The 23348-nt window shown below is 47.9% G+C and overlaps 1 protein-coding gene across 1 annotated transcript in view; it reads right to left on the bottom strand.

The window, feature by feature from the left end:
• Positions 1–23348, bottom strand: part of LOC115126019 (bromodomain adjacent to zinc finger domain protein 2B-like) — a 93160-nt gene that overhangs the window by 11511 nt on the left and 58301 nt on the right. Inside the window, 19 exon segments of the mRNA XM_065018798.1 lie at positions 520–552; positions 893–937; positions 1149–1214; positions 1881–1946; positions 2073–2134; positions 2248–2340; positions 2446–2674; positions 3180–3281; positions 3645–3753; positions 3855–3915; positions 4802–5086; positions 5247–5970; positions 7177–7764; positions 7862–8095; positions 8612–8811; positions 9716–9838; positions 9841–9873; positions 10101–10310; positions 18404–18574. Of these exon segments, the coding sequence (XP_064874870.1) occupies positions 520–552; positions 893–937; positions 1149–1214; positions 1881–1946; positions 2073–2134; positions 2248–2340; positions 2446–2674; positions 3180–3281; positions 3645–3753; positions 3855–3915; positions 4802–5086; positions 5247–5970; positions 7177–7764; positions 7862–8095; positions 8612–8811; positions 9716–9838; positions 9841–9873; positions 10101–10310; positions 18404–18572 (3432 nt within the window). The 5' untranslated portion in view covers positions 18573–18574.

Raw genomic sequence — 23348 nt, 5'->3', positions numbered from 1 at the left:
GACCAAAGTAGTGCACTATGAGGTAGTGCACTATGCCATTTCAGACGCAACCTCAGAGACTCATTGGGACGTGACAGGTTAAAGGGCAGCTCTTTGTGGACGGAGACGGACACAAGCTCAATGTCTGGAACTGGAAAACTCAAGCACTCACAGCCACTCAAAAACAACAGCTAGACGATGGATGTGATGGATGACTCATCGAGAGGAGTGTACTTTCAGACAGTAAGAGTGAGCATGGCAGGGCTTGGCCGCCTTTTGCAATGCATTCTGGGGAGTACGGGGGGGGGAGCTACCGAACCACTGCAGGCGGAGCGAGGTCAGGTGTCTCAGGGCAGATGGAGGCGACACACTGTTGTTGTTTTTGTTTGTGTGTGTGTGTGTGTTTGTTTGTTTTGCTGAAAAGCCATGCAGAATAATGTAGTATGACTGCAGCCAGTGCTACACTTAATGCATTGCTATGACAACCATATCACAACCAGGAAACACGATGCGGTGTTAGATGTACAAAAATAAACATACCCATACCATATCTAGTCTATGCCTCTCCAACTCCTGGCAGAGAGAGTTGGCAAAGTATTATGGAACAGAAATGACAGCAAAAAAAAACAGATTGTTTAGCAGAAAAATACCCAAAGTTCAGAAATAACCCAATAGAATGGAAACTGACCAAAGAGAAACAGTAAAGAGTTTAATAAAATACCTAGTTACACACAACCTTGAAACACACACACGCACACACACACGCACACACACACACACACACACACACACACACACACACACACAAACACACACCCTGTAAACACTGATCTAGCTGAAGTGTATATGGTTTTTAGTATAATTTCAATCATGTCAGTAGAGAAAAGGTGTCCTGCTGAAAAGCGCTGCGTACCTGGTGCTTCAAAATGACTGCATGCTGTCTTCGCATTTCTTTCTCCTTCAGGGGAAGACAGAAAAGATGAGGGGAGAAAATCAATACACTTTCATGCAGCAACCATCATGAAAATCACTAGGGCTGATGGGATTTCAGACCATTTTGCAGAGGAGCTACAGCTCATGCCTAATCTCATTGTCAGACACAGCTCATCTGGAAAAAGCTTTGACATTTTGGTTTACATTGAGATGCTGTGTGTAACACAAACTCTCACCTTTATTCGTTTCTCTGCTTCCATAATTTTGGCATTCGCAACCTCTTCTTTCTTTCTCCGTTTAGCCTGCGAATGCAAATCGGGTCAAATGTCATTTCACTGCCAGACATCTGGACAGACAGACTGACGGACACATGCCACCTCGCAGTTTCGCACCACACCACTCAAAATATGATATTTTCCCTGTAACAGAAAATGAAACGTATGCCTCACGTGCCAGTCAAATGTGTAGAACACAGAGAGGGAATCAAGTATCATTTAAATATGTAATTGCAAACAGCAACAACAAAAGATCCCGTTAAGAGTGGCTTGCCAACCGTGTCAACTGAAATTTGATTTAGTCCTGCTGAAATACTTTGGAGCTCCTACAGTGTAATTGTGTGGGCAAGGGAGAGAAAAAAATGGTTTTCCCCACCCACTTATGCTAAACTGTTGCTGTTGTCTGATAAAATAAAATACAAATATTTCTGTCTAATTTAAATATGGTCTAACTCTGAGACAGCTAGCGGAGACAGCGATTTTAATATTCAACAGCCGTCAACCAAGACCAATTTAGCATTAGTTCCATGTGGAATGATGCTTTACTCCTTCCAACACTGTGGTATTATTCAGTAATGGGCTTGGGTAAGCTTAAAACCCCATGGACAGAGTAGGCTCTGGGATGCAGTTTGAGGAGTGACGTTCTGCTAATTCAGGGGATATGTTCGGTATTGGGTCAGTTGACTGTAGTACCTCCAGGATCTGCTGTGCCCTCATCTCCTTCTCCAACCTGATCTGCTGAATACGCTTGATCTTCTCCTGGAGAAACACAGAGGTAGGTGGATCGATACACTATGCAAACCAAACGGTGATGCAGTGGTAAAACAAGGATACCTCAGACGGGACGGTTTGACAGGAAGTGGTGTCACGTAAAGAATGCCCTACCTGCTGCTTGATGAGCTTCATTTGCTCCTTCTGCTTCCTCCTTTCCTCGGCCGCCATGATGGCTGAAAGAGAGACTTTAGGGGCTTAGGTGTTAAGAAATGGTTTGCAGCAGTGGTACTGTACATCTCTACAAGAGGACAGTGGGGAATAGTGTATACACTCAGATGTAGTGTACCTTGTTGCTTCCTGGCCTCTTTGGCTGCCCTGGCCATGGCCTGCTTCTCTAGCTTCCTCATCATCTTCATCTGGGCCGCCTGCCTGGCTATCTCTGCAGAGAGAGGTGATGGAACGTTACTGTGTGACCAAACATGTTTGGCAGGTAGCATTCACAGACTTCAAACGGAGGTCTTTTCATTTTTTTTCTTCTCCTCACCTTGGGCCTCCAGTTTGCGTAAGAGTTTGGCCTCGCTGGGGCTAGGCACCTCGGCCCCCAACCCCAGACCCTCTCCCACGTTGGGTGGCCGGCCCTTCCTTCTCCGGGAGCCCTTTCCCCCCTCGGCCCCGCGCTGGCGCTCTGAGTTGGGGGGCCGTCCCCGCCGGCCCTCCATGGCCAGGATATGAGGGATGACGTCCTCGTCCTTCAGCAGGCTCCACTGCAGACCCTGCGGGTAGGACGGGAGCGAAACAACAGGGTAGAGGGGCAGTTTGTGTCGTGTGGGTAATAAACGGCTTTAACATACTTCAGTTGCTTTGATTACTCTACTGTTACTCTAGGTTTGACTCTTTAGATCGATCAACTCATGACAGAAAAGAGGGCAGATCAAAATATGCAATGCATAGTGTTATTACTGGACTACAAAGATAAGAACCGGAAAATGGCCCAATTTCTACCTGTGATATGAACACCACTACAATGCATTCCATTCCCCATTCAGCTAGTTAAACTATTCTACTGTACAGTATATGACTGGTCACCTGTGGAAGTAATGTCAACGGATTATTAAATGACTCCCTAGACAAAGGGGGCTAGGTGGTAGGACTACTGGAGTCTATAGCTGATTTCTATCAATGTCCCTGAACTGCTTAAGTCACTATACAGTTTCTACTGTACATGAAAAGAGGAAATAAACACATTTTAACGGGCAATAGATAGATGAAAGAGGTCACCTGGGGTCCTTCTCTGGCTTCATAGAAGTCACCAACCATTATCTTTGCACTGAAGCTAAAATTATCGCGTGTGATGCCACTTATTCCATTTCTGGATAGATACTACAGAAGAGAAAATAATGACGTTTGGTGAGACAAGGGATATCCAATGTGAAAGTATGTAAAAGTGTGACATTGAAAAGCGACCTAGATACAGTGGCGGAAGCTAAAAACTAAAGTGACGATTCAACTACTAAGCATCAAAAGAATTAGGGGGGAAATTGAGCAAAAGCACAGTGAGAATCAGAATGCTCTAACGACAGGTCAGCTTTTAGTAGGCAGAGGAAGGGATTGGGGAAATGAGGATTCCAGCTCTTCTCATGTTAAGGTCACAGGGGTTATTGTTGATGCTAAGTGAGCACTAGCGTGAGGGTGAGGCGAGTTGCTAGTGTAAGGCTAGTCTGAGGGATAGGGGTTACTCTTTACCTTCACCACATCTGGGTACTGCCTCAACTTCTTCCCGCATGGCGCGTAGTACGCCACGTCGCCTTGCATCTTCCCGGACGCGCTCTTGATCCGCGTTTCTCTCTGCCAGCTGGGAAACACACGGACGGAAGGAAACTGTGAGTGACCGAATGCCAGAGGCTTTGCCATTGCTAGAGAGAGCCTATCAATTCACGTCTCCACTCAACCTACCCCAACTCCAGAGGTATCCTCAACTCCTGCTCATCCATCACCCTCTTTCTTTTCCCTGCGCCTGGTGAGAGAGAGAGAGAGAGAGAGAGAGAGAGAGAGAGAGAGTGAGAGAGAGAGCGAGAGAATGAACCCGTTAGTCAGACTGAACAATACACAGTCAAAGCCTTCTCTCCATAGCCCTAAACACCCAGCTACAGCCACATGCAGAGCTACTGCCCAAAACACCCACCCATAGCCACAGCACCACAGTGCTGAATATGAGCAGTGTTTCGTTGTCTGAGACAAACGGGGCTGCCACTGTGTCTCCAACCCACCAGCTGTGGTCATGAGAGTGTCTTATTGTTTCTGTGTTCCGTTTATTTAACCAGGTAGAGTATTGAGAAACTCCGTGCTCTGAAAGCAACTTAAGGAAATGACTGAAATACGTCCTGAAAAAAATCACTGACATTCCAATGTGAATTTGATGGACAACAAAACATGTTGAATTGAAATGTGCTTAGGAAGATTGGAATCTCTGTTGGAAAATTCCAGTCTTCCTTGTTGTGTCTGTGTGTGTGTGTTATTTCCTTTCCTAAGCTGGGTAATCTCCCAGTGCTGAGAGAGAGAGGAAGGAGAGGAGAGGGGAAAGAAAGAAAGAAACAAAGAAAGAAAGCTCGGGCATGGCAGAAGTGCCAAACAAGTTGTCAGGCCTGTTAAGCCCAAGGACATGCACCTACAGGAACCCAGGCCTGTTAGGCCAGCCAACCGCCCGGCTAACTAAAAATAGACCCCCCCCCCCTGTTTCCTCTTCCTGTTCTCTCCCCACAACCATCTGAAGATGATAGCATATAATGGTGAGCTTAGCTATTCCAGTGTGGTTACGTGTCCTCAACACTTTTGTGCTTCTGCTGTATGAGTAGCTTTGGCAGAGTAGGTAAAGAAGTTTAAGGAGTGTTGCCTGCGGTTACCTGGGGGCGTGACCAGGGAGTAGGAGGAGGAAGGAGAGTTGTGATAGGCCAAGGCACTGGAGCTGGTGACGATGTTGGGCGTCTTGATGACCTGCAGGTTGAGTGGGGAGCAGCTGGCGGCTGTGTGATTGGTTGTGCTGCTCAGTAAGGAGGCGTGGCCTTTGGTTAGCTTGAGTGGGGTCTTCTCCCTCTTGGAGACGGAGCCTGACGATGGCAGCTTCAGCTTCGGGTCCTTCAGTTTGCCACCGGAGACGTCCTTGTCGCTGTCCGAGTTACTGTCAGAATCTGAGAGGAGGGTACCAGAAAGAGAGGGGTTATCACTGGTTGAATGGTGTTCACTGCTGTACATCACCATAACCCCCCCCCCCCCCCCAACAACAAAGAATCTGTACACTACAAAACATTGCATGTGCCTTCCATTAGGATGGTCAGAACGGTATCTAACCTGACAAGCTGTCATCCGAGTCCTCCTCATCATCCTCCAAATCATCCAGATCATCATCGTCGTCGTCGTCGTCGTCATCCTCAACAGAGTCATCCGAGTCCTTGCTGCTAGGGAGACCTGGGAGGCCGGCCTCGGCCCCTCTGAACAGGTCCACCAGAGACTGCACCAGGTGACTCTGAGAGAGGCCCTTCCAGGCTGCCATGGGGGCCAGGGCATGGGCCTGAACCTGGAGGTTAGGGGCCTTGGGGGCCTTGATCTTCCTGGGGCCCCGGGCCGTGGCCGGTGAGGGTGAGGTAGCGGGCCGCGCCGGGGGGCCCTGAGAGGAGGCCGAGTGGACCCTTCCGCCGGTGCTGAGGTTGACGGGCAGTGAGAGAGACGCCCCTGCCCGAGAGAGGTCCTTGTTGGAGTCTTTGCGGGGCTTGGTGATAAGGGCTAGCGGCGCGTCCTGAGCCGTGGTGCTTTGGATGACTCCGTTGGGGTGGGAAGCTAGGCCCAGGAGAGCGCTGGACAGGAAGAGGTTGGAGTGGTTGTTCTGCGGGGGAGGGGGGAGGGGAGCAGGGGGCAACTTTGTGCTTCTGCCACCGCCACACGGACTCTCCGAGGAGGACAGCTTGGGGGGCGGCAAGGAGGATGACGTCACCCCAGCAGCCTTCCTAGAGGTTTTGTGACCCTGCTGCTTCTTGGGCTGTGCCGCCGGGAAAGTCTGGCCTTGCGAGAGTAAAGACTGGAACGGCGGGTGGGAGGGAGGGAGGGGGATAAAACAAGGGAAAAGAAAAGAGAAAACAGCATAATTGTGCCAGCTGTCAATTTACATCTACGTTGATTATTCAAGCTGGTGATGAAGCACAATGCCTGGCTCACTGTCTCACTGTGCCGAGAACAGAAGCCTGGAGCCAATGGCATATAACATGGCCATAACCACAGGCATTGTACAAAGTAAAGAGTAAAGCTGCTGAAAAGCAGCTTCCAGTTCCCGTATCTCACTTAAATTACTACAGTTATGAGTCTGTGAAAAGTGTTAGCGTCATGCATCTGGGTTTTTACTTTAAACAGCATAATGGCAGATTTTATAGAACGACAGTCACGTTTGGCGTGGCACCGTGTTTCAGCAAACACAGGTTAGGGCTTCGACATGTACATTCAACTAGATGTGATATCAAGTGAAACAAATCAATTTCACAGACCATGTAATACAGTAACAGTTCCTGAACCACTGGGGGAATGCCGAGGCCTTTGGCTAAAAAAATTACCTCAGCACCGGTAAAATAGAACAGGGGAAAAGGCTAGATTTCCAATTAGGGGGCCGGAGCCATAGGAATTAGCTTAATCGATGAACTACTATTTCAATGACCATTTCCACTACATCCGAGAGGTCCACAATGCACTGCAGAAGGTGATAAATGTGTATATGTTCCATCTAGTTGTGAATGTGTTTAATGGAGAGTAAAACGGTAATAAATACATACAGTAACTATATGTGCCGTCTGCTTTGCTGAGGTAATGAGGCCAAAAGCATTGACCTTTTGGTTAACCTTTTGGTTTACAGGCTGAGCAGCACAGCAGGACACCCAATCAAATGACTCGGACAGGACTCCCACTTCCCTCTCTGACTCTCTCTGGCTGGAAGCAGCCCTCTTACTGCAGCTCGTCTACAGTGTTACCATGAACTACGAACAACCTTCTAACTGTGAAATGAGAAACCGTTTCATGTTCGACCGCTTTTAGATTATCCAAATGAGGTGAAAAGCTAAACTAGCCAGTTACCAATCTGTGGTATTATTTGACTATGGGAAAAAGAGCTACTGTGTGAATACTGGGATTTTTTTAAACGTGTATTTATTTAGTTTAACCTTTATTTAACTAGGCAAGTCATACTTGATACTCTTGGTACCATACTCCTTGCTAGTGGCAGAAAGGACAGTGGACCAACCTGTTTGAGCCTGAATTCGTTGATCTGAGAGAGTGATTCCTCCAGCAACTTCCTCTTACTAGCCTTCCCACTGCCAGGTGTCTTCAGAGGCTTGGGCTGCTGGGAGTTGGCCATGGGCGACGTGAGGAGAGGGAAGGATTGAGGCGAGGAGGACAGGGGTACGGAGCGGGCCAGGGAGGGCACCGACAGGGGCTTGGAGGAAGAGCAGAGGGACAGGGGAGGGTGCTGCGGCGAGGAGGGCAGAAGCTTGGGCGGCTTGGGGGAGGCTGTGGTGCGTCCTTTGGGGGAGGTGATGAGGGGGATTGGAGAGGCAGAGACGGTTGATGGGGAGGTTTCCCTGCGGGGTTGGGTGAGGAGGGCCAGGGGCTTGGAGCTGGCTGCTAGGCCCGTGGACTGGATGACACTGAGGTGCTGCTGGAGACCCTCCTCTCTGGGCCGGGAGGTCTGGAGAGACAGGGGGGAGCTCTGGGACAGGGTAGAGGGGGAGTGCTGTGAGGGGACCAGGTTGGGGGGGTCGGAGTGTAGGCTGTGGGGCAGGCTGTTCCTATTGTCTTGGGCCTCCTTCATGCCCGAGCTTAGTGTCCTGATCTGGAGAGGGAGGAGAGGAAGCCTACTGTTAGCTCACCCCGGAGCACATCACAGACAAGTAGCTACACACTACCAGTACTACTCACTATCACTGTACCTTCATTTTTTTCTTCGTCCGCCTCGCCTTCTCCTTCTCAGAGTTCCACGCCTCGCTCTTTCCCTCCTCTTCCTCATCCTCATCATCATCGTCGTCGTCATCATCGTCGTCCTCCTCTTCCCCTCCGAGGTCCTCCAGGTCGCTGCTGATGGCTCCGTCGCTGGAGCTGTCCGAGGAAGAGCCTGATTCGCTGTCACTGACCCCAGCGACCTCTGCTGGCTTTTTACTGGGCTTCTTCATTAAGGCAGAGAGCTGACAATCAATAAAGCACCCCGTGTACATTTGAACCATTTGATTGTTGTTTCTAAACTGGAAATGGAAAACTTAAAACGTCCAAAATGGACCCCAAGTCAAATACTTCAGGCTTTACTATAGCTATAGACAGGTTATCTTTTAGCAACAAAACCAACGAATGCACAACTATGGGGCAAAACAGGCAGAGCTGGCTTAGGCTGTTAACAACATGTAAACTATATTTCATCTCCAAATTATACAATTGTATAATGAGCACTATCGATTTTTTGCAATATTAGCATTGACATGGAATCCGTCAAAACACCTCTTGGTATCAATAACAAGATACAACGAGCTGAAACAAGCTACCTAAAACATGGCAGCTTCTTGCCATCGTTGCTAGCTATCTGAGCGTTCAGAATCATAACAACGCGGCTTCCGGCCACGTCGAAGTGCGCGCATAATTTTCACAACGTTGTCATCAGTAATCTAGAGCCAATACATCATTGAGCTGACCTTGTCTTTAGGTTTGCAGGGTACTTTCTCCAGCTGTAGCTCTGCTGTGTGGCTCTGGCTGTGAGGGCTGCTCCTGGGACCCCTGGCCTTGGGGCCCTTAACAGCCTGGGAGGCACCCAGGGATGGGGACGCGTTCATGGAGTAAGACCCCTGCATGGTTGGGGAGGAGACCCCACTTCCGTTCACTGCCCCGTTCACCCCTGAAATCGCACGGAAAGAGGCACAGCACACCGTTACACAGCATCTCAATCTCACCTGAGCAACGAGACATTGCGAGTAAAAACGCTAATGAAATATCTGGGGTTCTTCTGAATGCGGAAGAGAATAAAAAGCCTTACGAAAATATTGATTTAATGCGTACCTCATTTAGGCATGCTGAACATGGCGTGAGCACAACATGAGAGGTTTACATAATAAAAGATAAATGAGAAGGCAGCATCAAATGAAGAATGTAGATTAAGAGAGAAAGGGTACAGTGAGAGAGACAGAGAGCAAGAGAGAGTGTGAGAAAGAAAGAGCGAGAGAGAGAGAAAGAGAGAGAGAAAGAGAGAGAGAGAGAGAGAGAGAGAGAGAGAGAGAAAGAAAGAGCGAGAGAGAGAGAGAGAGAGAGAGAGAGAAAGAGAGAAAAAGATAGAGAGAAGAAGAAGAAAAAGCATGCACATACGCCATTAACTGAGACTGCAAGTCATTATAAGGTTCTCGACGGGAGAAATCTCATCACGGAGCCGGAGACTGCCGAGACTAGGGAGCCTCTCACTTAATCCCTGTGAACAGTTTCCACCACCTGCTTACAGGAATGATTAATTCATTCACATCTCTCGCAATTGCCAGAGGGGTAAAAAAAAACGTTGCGCTTTAAATACCTCACCCTCTTAAGGGTACCTTTTATTTCCTGGCGGTAAAATCATTTGCTGCTTTTGAACAGGTGTGAGACGCTTCTTCACACTCTGTGCCAATATACAGCTACAATACAATACATATTTCCCCCTTACGAGCACAGGAAGTGTCGCAATTATCACCTTTGTTCTAAGTTGTTATTATCTGGATAGGTCAGAATGAAGCACTTGGAAGGGTTCAATGTAAGAAGGATGGGCGTAGCTGTACCTTTGGGGGTCTGTCCGTTTTTGCTGGGGGTCCTGGAGGGGGCTTGCAGGGGGCTGTGGTTCTGCTGGATGTGGGGGGTGAACATTGTGGGGAGGCCCAGGAACGGCGGGAGGAAGGCTGCTGCCCCCTACTGTGGGCCTCTGCTGCTCGCCACCATTCTGATGGAGAGAGGACAAGGAGGAGGACATCAGTGTCATTCTGTCTCATCCACTAAGTTCAGTACGGTATATCAATTACAATCGCCTAAAGAGTATTAGAAGTTAGCACACCCTTAAATACTGATTAGTCATGCTGTTTCATCCATCTGCTGCTCAGGTTAAGTAAATCTCCTGGACTGAGTCATGTTACACCTGTCCAAGCCCCACACCTGGGCCCCTCCTCTTACCCGTCAGAGCTCCCAGCTGGGGATGTGCGGCCAGGGCAGCAGACATCCCCAAGGACCCCAGAGAACCCAGGGACCCCAACGACCCCAGGCCTCCAAACTCTGGGCGTCCTGAGCTGGTGGTGTACAGGCCGAAGGCTGGGTGGCTGACCAGGGGGAAGGCACTTGACAACGTGTAGGGCTGCTGGTCGCTCATCACCCCATACAAACGACCTGATGGACAAACAGTACAACAGAATAATAATAATACATCAAATGTACTTATTAAGTCCTTTTGACTTCAGTAGTCACATCAGCAGTTGTCACATTACTCATTGTGTATCTGTTATTACTTCTATTATCACGTGTTTGACGTTCTATTATTTCTCTATTCTCTTTCTCTCTGCGTTGTTGGGAAGGGCCCTGAGTCAGCATATCACTGTTAGTCCACAACTGTTGTTTACAAACCATGTGACGAATAACGTTTGATTTGATCAGCAGTGTGCTTCTGTTTGGGGTATAAATAAACTGAATTGAATTCTGAGATGACTCAAGGGTTCGCCGTGCCCTCGAAATACCCTCTCGCTGGCTTCTTAGGTATTCATCCCTTCTGTGTGTTCAAGTTTAATGACGTTTTCTCCTCTCCCCCTACAGGTTTTCTGCTGGGTAAGATGATATTTTATGTATATTCAACAAGACATTAGGCAGCGTAAAGGACAAAGATTGCCCTGGATTGGAGCTTGACAGGATTACCCATGCTTGTGAAAACACAGAACAGAGCAGCTCAGACTGTGTCTCTGTCTCAGACAGTGACTGAGACAGAGACACTACTCAGAGGGGAGATGCGCATCATGCATGTTCTAGATAGACAGAGTTCTAGGCTGTACTTCAGCAGGTGAGAGAGAGCGAGAAGAAGACAAAAAGAGCGATAGCAGTCGACAATTCATATTATATTTTCTGAGGAGGAGCTGATTTGTTAAATTAGGCTACAAAGAGAATGTTCTCAGGGGCAGATACATTTTTAAAATATATTTAACGTGAGAAATTTGCATAAGTATTCGATTTTGTATCTACCAAGAAACTTGAAACGGATGCGGGCTGAGCAGCGGGACATTTGGACAGCTGGGAGTGTAGTTGAAGTGTTTCTACAGGTACTGTATAGCACTGATCCTTCCTCGCTACTCCATTATATCCGTCACCACGCAAATGAAAGGAGCTCAAATAGGCTAAATCAGTGGTAGACCGAATAACAAGCGAGTCGCGGTCCTTCAAAATGTCAGTGGTGTGGTGTTTGAGAGGTGTACCTGTGATAGAGCCTGTTCCTAATACTTTCCTCCAAACCTTTTTTATTTAAATTTCAGCAGCACATTGTCCCCCCCCCCCCCCAAAAAGAGGAATACTTCAACATGATCGTCATCAAGCTTTCCCCTAAACCTGAGTACAACCATTTCTGGCAGGGCAACCGGAGCGCGTTGTCTCCTCGCACAGTCAGATGCAATTTGGTCTGAGCATATTTCATGCAAATTCAATTTCCATTACAGAAGGGTGAGAAAAAGAAAGAAAGAGAGAGGCTGGTAGAGGGAGGGAGGGAGGGAGGGGGGCTGCGGCGGGGCGAAGACTAGCTCTCTTTGAGCCAGGTAATATGTATGCATAAAAAGTGATGACAGGCGATGTAAAGTGTTATTCACCGAGCTTGTGAAAATGTCAACCTACAACACGCCCAGTGAGTGCTGTGTGAGTGTGATGCCCCCAAATTCTACAGAATCAGATGATGGAGTTGAGACGCACAGAAAAGAACCAGAACATTTGCGCCTGCCTATCTGGCTGTCATAAGTGAGAGAAAAAAACAAAGACTAAACATAATTAGGCCTAAGCTAAAGTACTTTCATTTTGCATGCCCTAAAACAGCTATATATATTCAACGATATAGTGATGCTGGGAGCATGAAGTGAAAATACAATGTAGAGGCTAAATTGCTGAGATGATCAAGGGAATCAAATTAAAATGTCCATATAACATCATATTACATAACATAACTGTCTGGTTGGTTAAGCCTGAGTTACAATTAGATTATCTTTTTATTTTTATTTATTTTTAATTGCACCTTTATTTAACCAGGTAGGCTAGTTGAGAACAAGTTCTCATTTACAACTGCGACCTGGCCAAGATAAAGCAAAGCAGTGTGACACAAACAACAACACAGAGTTACACATGGAATAAATAAACATACAGTCAATAACACAATAGAAAAAAAAGAAAGTATATGTACCGTGTGTGCTAATGGAGTGAGGAGGTATGGCAATAAATAGGCCATAGTAGCAAGTAATTACAATTTAGCAAATTAACACTGGAGTGATAGATGTGCAGATTATGATGTGCAAGTAGAAATACTGGTGTGCAAAAGAGCAGAAAAGTAAATAAAAACAATATGGGGATGAGGTAGGTAGGTAGAATGGATGGGCTATTTACAGATGGGCTATGTACAGCTGCAGCGATCAGTTAGCTGCTCAGATAGCTGATGTTTAAAGTTAGTGAGGGAAATATAAATCTCCAGCTTCAGCGATTTTTGCAATTCGTTCCAGTCATTGGCAACAGAGAACTGGAAGGAAAGGCGGCCAAAGGAGGTGTTGGCTTTGGGGATGACCAGTGAGATATACCTGCTGGAGCGCGTGCTAGCCGACTAGAGCATACAGAGCATACAGCGAGGGCCAACACTAGAGCATACAGGTTGCAGTGGTGGGTGGTATGTGGGGCTTTGGTGACAAAACGGATGTCACTGTGATAGACTGCATCCAGTTTGCTGAGTAGACTGTTGGAGGCTATTTTGTAAATGACATCGCCAAAGTCAAGGATCGGTAAGATAGTCAGTTTTACTAGGGTATGTTTGGCGGCGTGAGTGAAGGAGGCTTTGTTGTGGAATAGAAAGCCGATTCTAGATTTAATTTTGGATTGGAGATGTTTAATATGAGTCTGGAAGGAGAGTTTACAGTCTAGCCAGCCACCTAGGTAATTGTAGTTGTCCACATATTCTAAGTCAGAACCGTCCAGAGTAGTGATGCTAATCGGGCAGGCGGGTGTGGGCAGCGAATGGTTGAAAAGCATGCATTTAATTTTACTAGCGTTTAAGAGTAGTTGGAGGCCACAGAAGGAGTGTTGTATGGCATTGAAGCTCGTTTGGAGGTTTGTTAACACAGTGTCCAAAGAAGGGCCAGATATATACAGAATTGTGTCCTCTGCGTAGAGGTGGATCAGGGAATCACCCGCAGCAAGAGCGACATCGTTGATATATATACAGAGAAAAGAGTCAGCCCGAGAATTGAGCCCTGTGAGACTGCCAGAAGTCCGGACAACAGGCCCTCCGATTTGACACACTGAACTCTGTCTGAGAAGTAGTTGGTAAACCAGGCGAGGCAGTAATTTGAGAAACCAAGGTAAGAATACGATAAGAATACGGTGATTGATTGACAGAGTTGAAAGCCTTGGCCAGGTTGATGAAGGCAGCTGCACAGTACAATCTTTTATTGATGGCGGTTATGATATCGTTTAGTACCTTGAGCGTGGCTGAGGTGCACCCGTGACCAGCTCGGTAACCGGATTGCACAATGGAGAAGGTGCGGTGGGATTCGAAATGGTCAGTGATCTGTTTATTAACTTGGCTTTCGAAGACTTTAGAAAGGCAGGGCAGGATGGACATAGGTCTATAACAGTTTGGGTCTAGAGTGTCCCCCCCTTTGAAGAGGGGGATGACTGTGGCAGATTTCCGATCTTTAGGGATCTTGGATGATAGGAAAGAGAGGTTGAACAGACTGGTAATAGGGGTTGCAACAATGGCGGCAGATCATTTTAGAAAGAGAGGGTCCAGATTGTCTAACCCAGCTGATTTGTACGGGTCCAGGTTTTGCAGCTCTTTCAGAACATCTACTATCTGGATTTGGGTGAAGGAGACGCTGGGGAAGTTTGGGCAAGTAGCTACAGGGGGTGCAGAGCTGTTGCCCGGGGTTGGGGTAGCCAGGAGGAAAGCATGGCCAGACGTAGAGAAATGCTTATTGAAATTCTCGATTATCGTGTATTTATCGGTGGTGACAGTGTTACCTAGCCTCAGTGCAGTGGGCAGCTGGGAGGAGGTGCTCTTATTCTCCATGGACTTTACAGTGTCCCAAAACCTTTTGGAGTAAGAGCTACGGGATGCAAATTTCTGTTTGAAAAAGCTAACCTTTGCTTTCCTGACTGACTGCGTGTATTGGTTCCTGACTTCCCTGAACAGTTGCATATTGCGGGTACTATTCGATGCTATTGCAGTCTGCCACAGGATGTTTTTATGCTTATCGAGGGCAGTCAGGTCTGGAGTGAACCAATCTGTTCTTAGTTCTACATTTTTTGAAAGGGGCATGCTTATTTAAGATGGTGAGGAAATTACTTTTAAAGAAGGACCAGGCATCCTTGACTGACAGGATGAGGTCGATATCCTTCCAGGATACCCGGGCCAGGTCGATTAGAAAGGCCTGCTCGCAAAAGTGTTTTAGGGAGCGTTTGACCGTGATGAGGGGTGGTCGTTTGACCGCGGACCCATAGAAGATGCAGGCAATGAGGCAGTGATCGCTGAGAACCTGATTGAAAACAGCAGAGGTGTATTTGGAAGTTGGTCAGGATAATATCTATGAGGGTGCCCATGTTTACGGATTTTGGGTTGTACCTGGTGGGTTCTTTGATAATGTGTGTGAGATTGATGGCATCTAGCTTAGATTGTAGGACTGTCGGGGTGTTAAGCGTATCCCAATTTAGGTCACCTAACAGAACGAACTCTGAGAATAGATGAGGGGCAATCAATTCACATATGGTGTCCAGGGCACAGCTGGGAGCTGAGGGGGGGTCTATAACAGGCGGCAACAGTGAGAGACTTATCTCTGAAGACATTCGTTTTTTAAATTAGAAGCTCTCACTTACAGAAGAGAGGAAAGGGTTCACGCTCCAACTCTTCGACATTAAGCTGGACTGTGTACCTACAATATCATAAAATGCACAAGGGTACTGTAGGCCTAATACTGGGAGCATCTTTTCAGCAGCAATTCAGGACTAATGAAATGTAAAGGTGTAATTTCCCTAGAGGCAAATTCCTAAAATGGCCTAAATGCTATCTCCATATTGTAAACCAGTAATATGGAATCCACGGAGATTGAGGAAGATATCTTCAAAATCATAATAGGTTCATAAAAATGTTTATTTGCCTGTGGGAAGCGGAGTTTAAATGCTCAGTGGGAGGTGGGGAGGGAAACAAAGAGTGCCAGCCAGCGTGCCAGAGGCAGAGTGGTGTGGCGACACATGAGAAAATGCCCTTTGAGCCGGCTTCAAGGCCCTAGTCTGCTGCGCCCACGACAGAGAAGAGAAATACCTTGTGTACTTCATTAGAATATGCTGAATATGGAGTGCCTTGCCGTGCCAAAGTCAGCTAGCGGATACGGAGACAAATGACTGAAAATACAAAACACAACCCCCGAAAGGCCAGCAGCAAGCAGCCACTTCCGTCGCGTCTCCCTCCCGCCAAAACCCTGCCTGTCACTCTCGCCTCGACCGACCTTCCCCGAGCAACAGAGTGACATCTGCAAATGCCTTTTCAATATTAATGCGCTTCCAGCTGGAGAATAATTAAATCAGAAATTTGGAGAGAAGCGAGCAGCCGAGCAGAAATACAGGATTACCTGATATCCTCTCTCTCTCTCTCTCTCCTCCACCCTCCTCCTCCACTCTCTCTGACAAACACAACTGCATTCTAAAAAAGCGCCGGGCCTTTTTTTCCTCCGTGTTCGGAGGATGCTAGCCGAAGGGGGATTAATTTGTTGTTTGTTGCAGTCAATCACATTTCCATGGACAGATTTAAAGTTAATTGCATCCGTGAGCCGATCCCAGTAGGAAAGAGTTCTACATGCGTCCTCATCAATGACACACTGCAAGCCCCCCTCCCATCTCATTCCACCACTGTTCTTGCTCATCTGAGATATCTTCAATGTTTTTCTCAAGTAGTATTGGCAGGTTGGCAAAAGACCTTGAATGAATTCCTCTCTCTCTGATCTGCTGATACCTCAACAACAACAAATAGTTCCAACGGCTTTCATATGACAATAGAGGAGTGTTCTGACTGTTAAAATGGCTCCTAGTTACCGAATCTGATGTCACATGTCCCATTAACACAGAGTGGATATTCCTTTAATTGTGACTAGTGTAGGTGGCAGGAGGATGAATTGACCTTTTCCATCACATTCCAATAGCTTTAAAAGTGTGTTGAACGAGTACTGTACGTCAGGCTAGGAGAAATGAAAAACTATTGCAATTCATCGAAACAAAAACATAACGGTGAAACGAACTACATGTAAAAGCAATTCAACTAGTAGGCCTAAAACAATGTATCCCACTGGTGGTGGGAGACTCTGCACTCAACTTAAGCATTTCGAAAACATTTTTAACCAGGCAAGTCAGTTGAGAACAAATTCTTATTTACAATGAAGGCCTACCAGGGAACAGTGTGTTAACTGCCTTGTTCAGGGGCAGAACGACAGATTTTTACCTTGTCAGCTTGGGGATTCAATTCAGCAACCTTTCCGTTACTGGCCCAACGCTCTAACCGCTAGGCTCCCTGCCGCCCCTACAGTCTAACCTCTAGGCTACCTGCCGCCCCTACACTCTAACCGCTAGGCTACCTGCCGCCCCTTGCCATCAGTAGGTATATAATATGTATAGTATATATAATTCATAATTAATATAAATCATCCTCCCGCTCCGCGCGGGAACAAGACGTCTCATATGAAAGAACTCTTGCTTGGCTTGATCAAGCTCGGCACAACTTCAGAGCTAGAAGCCTGCCTCTCAGCATTTCATTTGACGCTCGGCCCAAAATCACTTATCTAGACAATCTGAGTACAGGTTATGGCGCAGAGGGATATGGGCAATGTATAATGCATGAGAAGACGGCCTAATGGCTGCTTCATTGGAGCAACACGGGGGAGAGGAGAGAGAGAAATACTGGGGGCTTTATTTTGTCATTTTTCTTATCATGAAAGAGAGACAACACAACTACTGCAGTGTTACATTTGCATGCTATTTGCTGGTCAGTGTGATCTGTCGACTCCTGTGTGTGTGTGTGTGTGTGTGTGTGTGTGTGTGTGTTCCTCATGCTGCATAATGGCTCTGAGAACACAATTAGAATGCAGAGAAAGGGCCTGGGTGTTTGGAGCTGGCACGAAGACACTGAGTGGCTGACAGACATGTTAAATCACGCAGGCACTGCCTGAGACACACACACACACACAAATCAGTGATGCAGCCACATAGCAAGAGGTTGTCAGGAGACGTGTGTGTGTGTGTGTGTGTGTGTGTGTGTGTGTGTGTGTGTGTGTGTGTGTGTGTGTTCCATATTACACAAAAGAGGCTTTCTAATTGTTTGGGCTTCATTAATGCAGCAGCTTTTCAGCAGCAACCCAAGCTGTCAGAGGAAGGCAGAGTCTGGGAGAAAAGGTGTTTTCACAGGCCTAACAATAACTACATAATTAATACTGGGGGGAAGTCAGCAACGCATTAAACTCATCCTTCCTCGTGTTGAAAAAAAGGAGAACCTTGAGTTAAAAGGTGAATCATGAGGGGTTTTTAGTTTCTAGGCCACTCATTACACAGTGCACAGCTAATATCCTTGACATTAGTTATTGAGGAGTTGTTCTATTCTAAAAGTGCAGACAGTGGTTATTAATGGGGAAGTAGAAATATAACATATATGTAAACTGGCCTCTCCGTAAACCAGTCTCTCCGTAAACCAGCCTCTCCGTAAACCAGTCTCTCCGTAAACCAGCCTCTCCGTAAACCAGTCTCTCCGTAAACCTGCCTCTCCGTAAACCAGCCTCTCCGTAAACCTGCCTCTCCGTAAACCAGTCTCTCCGTAAACCAGTCTCTCCGTAAACCAGTCTCTCCGTAAACCGGCCTCTCCGTAAACCAGTCTCTCCATAAACCAGTCTCTCCGTAAACCAGTCTCTCCGTAAACCGGCCTCTCCGTAAACCAGTCTCTCCGTAAACCAGTCTCTCCGTAAACCAGTCTCTCCGTAAACCAGTCTCTCTGTAAACCGGCCTCTCCGTAAACCAGTCTCTCCGTAAACCAGTCTCTCCATAAACCAGTCTCTCCATAAACCAGTCTCTGTGTGTATTTTTAGGAAGTGTATAGTGGATTTTGTGGATTTGTATGTGCAGCTTAACAGGGTGTTGACCATGCGTGTGTGTGTGTGTGTGTGTGTGTGTGTGTGTGTGTGTGTGTGTGTGATGCACGGCACGGAGTGATGAAGCAGTCTTACCAGAGGTGCTGAGGGTAGATCCCAGTGAGGCTGCAGGGCTGGGGGCCAGACTGCTCTTGGAGTGGGGAGCCGGGGAGGACGAGGAGGAGGAAGAGGAGGAGGAGGCAGCAGGGGAGGAGGTGCGAGCGGTGGGGGGCGCGGGGGAGGCCAGCCGCTCTCCAGACTCCATATCTGTCAAACACAATCCAATCAGCACCGTTACAAAAGCAGAGGAGAGAAAAGAAAGAGAAAAACACACACACCCCGCCTCCCGCTACACACACACAGAGCCCCGCTACACACACCCAGCGCTCCACTACAGACACCCAGAGCCCCGCTACACACACCCAGCGCCCCACTACACACACCCAGCGCCCCGCTACACACACCCAGCGCCCCGCTACACACACCCAGAGCCCCGCTACACACAGCCAGTGCCCCAGCACACACACCCAGCGCCCCAGCACACACACCCAGCGCTCCACTACACACACCCAGCGCCCCACTACACACACCCAGCGCCCCACTACACACACCCAGCGCTCCACTACACACATCCAGCGCCCCACTTCACAGACCCAGCGCCCCACTACACACACCCAGCGCCCCACTACACACACCCAGCGCCCCACTACACACACCCAGCGCCTCACTACACACACCCAGCGCCCCACTACACACACTCAGCGCCCCCACTACACACACCCAGCGCCCCACTACACACACCCAGCGCCCCACTACACACACCCAGCGCCCCACTACACACACCCAGCGCCCCACTACACACACTCAGCGCCCCACTACACACACCCAGCGCCCCACTACACACACTACACACACTCAGCGCCCCACTACACACACCCAGCGCCCCACTACACACACCCAGCGCCCCACTACACACACTCAGCGCCCCAGCACACACACCCAGTTGCCCGCCACTCTCCCTTTCACATCTTACTTCCCCGGAACAATATTTCAAACTCACTTTCTCTCTCTCACACACACACACACACACACAAACTCACTTTCTCTCACACACACACACACACACACACACACACACACACACACACACACACACACACACAAACTCACTTTCTCCCACACACACACACAAACTCACTTTCTCTCTCTCTCACACACACAGTTCACACATGCACAAAGCGTGAAGCTCTATTTGATTTACAAGAGTGTTCACAGCTCTTTACACACAGTGTAAAACAGTCCTCCCTCTCACAATGTAAAACAGTCCTCCATCATCTCACAGTGGATGTAGGCAAACTAAAGCCTTCACAGTTCCACTTTCTTTCAGCCTTGTACAAAACACACAGAGGGCTTTCAAAGACTCCTCTATGACCCAATGGGCTTCTCTCCACTGTGGAACTACTGTATTCCCGTCCATTAACAGCCTCATAGAGAACTAGCATTACTGACAACACTAGCTCAAATAAACCTCGAGAGGCAACGGCGGGGTTAGATGCTTCCACTGTCACTTATTTCTACTCCATTATTCCCTCCTACCCACCTTCTCCTACACAAACATTCAGGCAGACAGAACACACACACACCCTCTCTCACATACACACGCGTACACACACACTCTCTCACATGCACCTGCGTACACACCCTCTCTCTCACATGCACCTGCGTACACACACACACACCCTCTCTCTCACATGCACCTGCGTACACACACACACACCCTCTCTCTCACATACACACACACTCTCTCACACATGCACACACCCACAAAATCCCTCCCATATCACACAGCCCCTGACTCTCTCCTCTCTCCTTCCGTTTTCATCCCTTTGCCTGACACTAATCCAGGTATGAGAATCCCCTTGAAAAGCGCAGTTTGCAGATTGTGTTTTACAGGCTGCCTTTCATATTGTGTCATTACACATAAACAGTCTCCCTTAGTCCCCCTCCTCTCTCTCTCTCCCCTGCAGCAGGCGCAGGGACACTGATTAGATCTCAGAGACAAAAGCTGATATCCTCTGAATATCAAGTATCAGCCAAGAGCTACGCTGACGAGGACGGGCGCAAAATGACAAGAAAACCTGCTGCAATCCTTGGGGATCTGGCTGCTGCCTGGCTACTGCACGTGGTGCTGGAGGAGGACTGTTGCAGGGCGGCCATTCCGGTTCAGTTGTCGCTGTGGCAAATATGGGCCGTGTTCTGTGTCCCCGATTGCACCCTACTGCCTATGTAGCGCACTACTTTTGACCAGAGTGCTATGGGCCCTGGTCATAGGTAGTGGACTGTGTAGGGAATAGGGTGTCATTTTGGACACAGCAACGGTCATGTGTATTTACCAGAGAGGTCAAGGGTCAGCGGGAGGGACCCGTTTCTCATGCACAGACACGACAGGTCCATTTATCCAAATAATTTTTTAAATGCATGTTTTAGCAATAAGCCTCCGTTTTTAATGACCGTGGTTTGCTAAAATCTGTATCAATATTGTTCGTATACATTTTGCTCTCTGCTTAAGTGTAATACTAGGTTCGCCATTGCACTGCTGTCACCATTGTCTCAGATAAACAGGTGACAATCAATAGCGGACGGATGGAGATCAGGTTTTACAACGCAGATAAAAATGGCAAAAACAACGGCTCATCTCCCAGACAAAATGAGACGGGGGCTTATTTTGTGTCAGGTAGTCAATGGAGCGGATCATTCGGTGTGATTTCAAATGGCAATTCAGAGACGAGACAGACAGAGAGAGAGACAGAGAGAGAGACAGAGAGAGAGAGAGAGAGGGGGAAAGAGAAAGAGAAGGCATTTTGTCTGAAGGAAACGCAGAAACAAACCCCACCAGGGATGAACGACGGCGTGTAAACCATTCCTGTCATTTCTCAATATCTGCACTTGTGCCTCGGCCTGTCAAAACCCCGAGACGGGAAGAGAATTGATTTCCTCTAAAAAAACGATTCCTTCTGGGGTAAAAGAAGAAGCAACCCTCCCCCTCATCTCATCTTACACAGCATCTCTGACAAGGGATTCTTCTTCTCCCCCACATGAGACAAAACGACTGTCCCACTTCCTTTGACTCCGACGTCCACGACAACAAACTGATCACTTAGTACTATTAAATCTGTTAAGAATCATACGATTGGAGCGAGGAGAGAATACCACCTGACGCAGCAAACAATGATTGCAACAATAATGGACCGCCGAGGTATTTAAGGATCCAATCCTGACTTAATTAGGATAAATTAAAATGGATTTAGCATCAGAATTAGCTTGATTTTATAGGTAATTAACTGCGCCGCACAGTGGCGGTATAAGGCGGGCGGTGTAATCTCCGTGAACGGCTAAATTAATTTGACTTGGGTAACGTCGAGCCAATCAGCGAGCTGCGTTGAGACCAAACAGCAGGCCGCGGATGCTACGAGAGGAGAGATTTATGCTAATAGCCTCCAAATGATTTATAAGATGTGTTAGCCCGGCAGAATCACAGTCACGTCCACATATACAACACACCATTCAGCTGCCAAAACAAGCTGCAAATGGTGGTAAGAATGGCCCTTCAGGAAATCTGCTGGGACTATAAACAGCTCGCTAGCTGGGTTTTTATGAGTGGATGTGGCCTCGATAGCAGCCTTCGCATGTCCCTGCTATTGTGGAGAAGACCCTCCCTCTCTTCTCTACTGTGTGTGAGAAGGGAGGCCTGTGTGTGTGTGTGTGTGTGTGTGTGTGTGTGTGTGTGTGTGTGTGTGTGTGTGTGTGTGTGTGAAATGGCTGCATAATCCAAGGAGGACTGAGCTGGGCCCTTGCTGGTAGCGTGCGTCTCTCTCTCCCCCCGGCCTCTTTCTTCTCCCCCCACAGTAACAGATGGCCGATGCTAACAGAGATAATCCGGCAACAGAGTCATCAGCACGGATCAGCGGTAATCAGAGTGCGGACACAATGTCTCCTCTCGCCCTAATGGAGGGGAGCGAGAGAGGGGACACGCATTATTCCCCACGTCTTAACCCTATTCACAATCACACACTGCCTGCCTGCCTCTCGGCCCAAATCCTCCGTCTCTCTCTTTCTATCCTCCCCGTTTCTCTCCCCCTACAGCCGCTTAAGTGTTGTGTCTATCTTTGCCTCTTCATCTCACGTCTCCGCATTGAACAAACACCTTTATTCTTGTCTCTGTCATTTCCCCACCACACCAGAGAGAACATCTCAATCATAAAGGGCCTAAAACCCACTTGTAAATCCATACAGTGAATGAGGTGAAAATTAGCCATGATATGAATGCTACTGTAATTGCATCTTCCTGTCTTGTACACACTGGTTAAACTGATTGGCTGGATGTGTACGATGTGAAACTGGAGGCGGCCTCCTGAAGCATGGAGCCGGCCCTGGGCTCCATTGGGGCTCCGCTGTGCGACGGTTGCCTGGTGACACTGGCGGCTCCTGTGTCGTCTTCGGCACCCGCCATGGCCAGTGTCCCGTGGCCTCGTTCAACACAATTAGAGGCTTTTAATGCGACAAAGAGCAGAGCAACCTGCAGCAAGCAGCACTCTGTGCTGCGTCCCAGATGGGACGCTATTCCCTATATAGTGGGGCTCTGGTCAAAAGTAGTGCACTGTATAGGGAATAGGGTGCCATTTGGGACGTTTAGCCTCCCCACTTCACTATGTGGGCGGCAGAAATAGGAGAGTAAAGTTTGAGAGATTGGGGACAGAGCACGTATACTCACTGCTGTTTAGCAGACGCTCGTATTATGTCGTTCTTTCAGCCTCTTTATTCATCGTGGATCTAAAAGTTATGTTATTGTAGATTAGGTTAAAACTCCATATAGACATTTTCTTGCTGGCGTTTATATACTTTCCATTGACTAAATATCTCAGGAGAGAGTGAGAGAGTGAGAGAGAGACCGAGAGAGAGAGACAGAGCCAGAGAGAGAGACAGAGACAGAGAGAGAGACACAGAGAGAGAGAGACAGAGAGACAGAGAGAGACAGAGAGAG

Source organism: Oncorhynchus nerka, linkage group LG5 (assembly GCF_034236695.1).
Source record: "Oncorhynchus nerka isolate Pitt River linkage group LG5, Oner_Uvic_2.0, whole genome shotgun sequence".
Taxonomy (NCBI): domain Eukaryota; kingdom Metazoa; phylum Chordata; class Actinopteri; order Salmoniformes; family Salmonidae; genus Oncorhynchus; species Oncorhynchus nerka.
The sequence above is the reverse complement of the archived record's forward strand: the minus strand, read 5'-3'. Positions and strand labels throughout refer to the sequence as shown.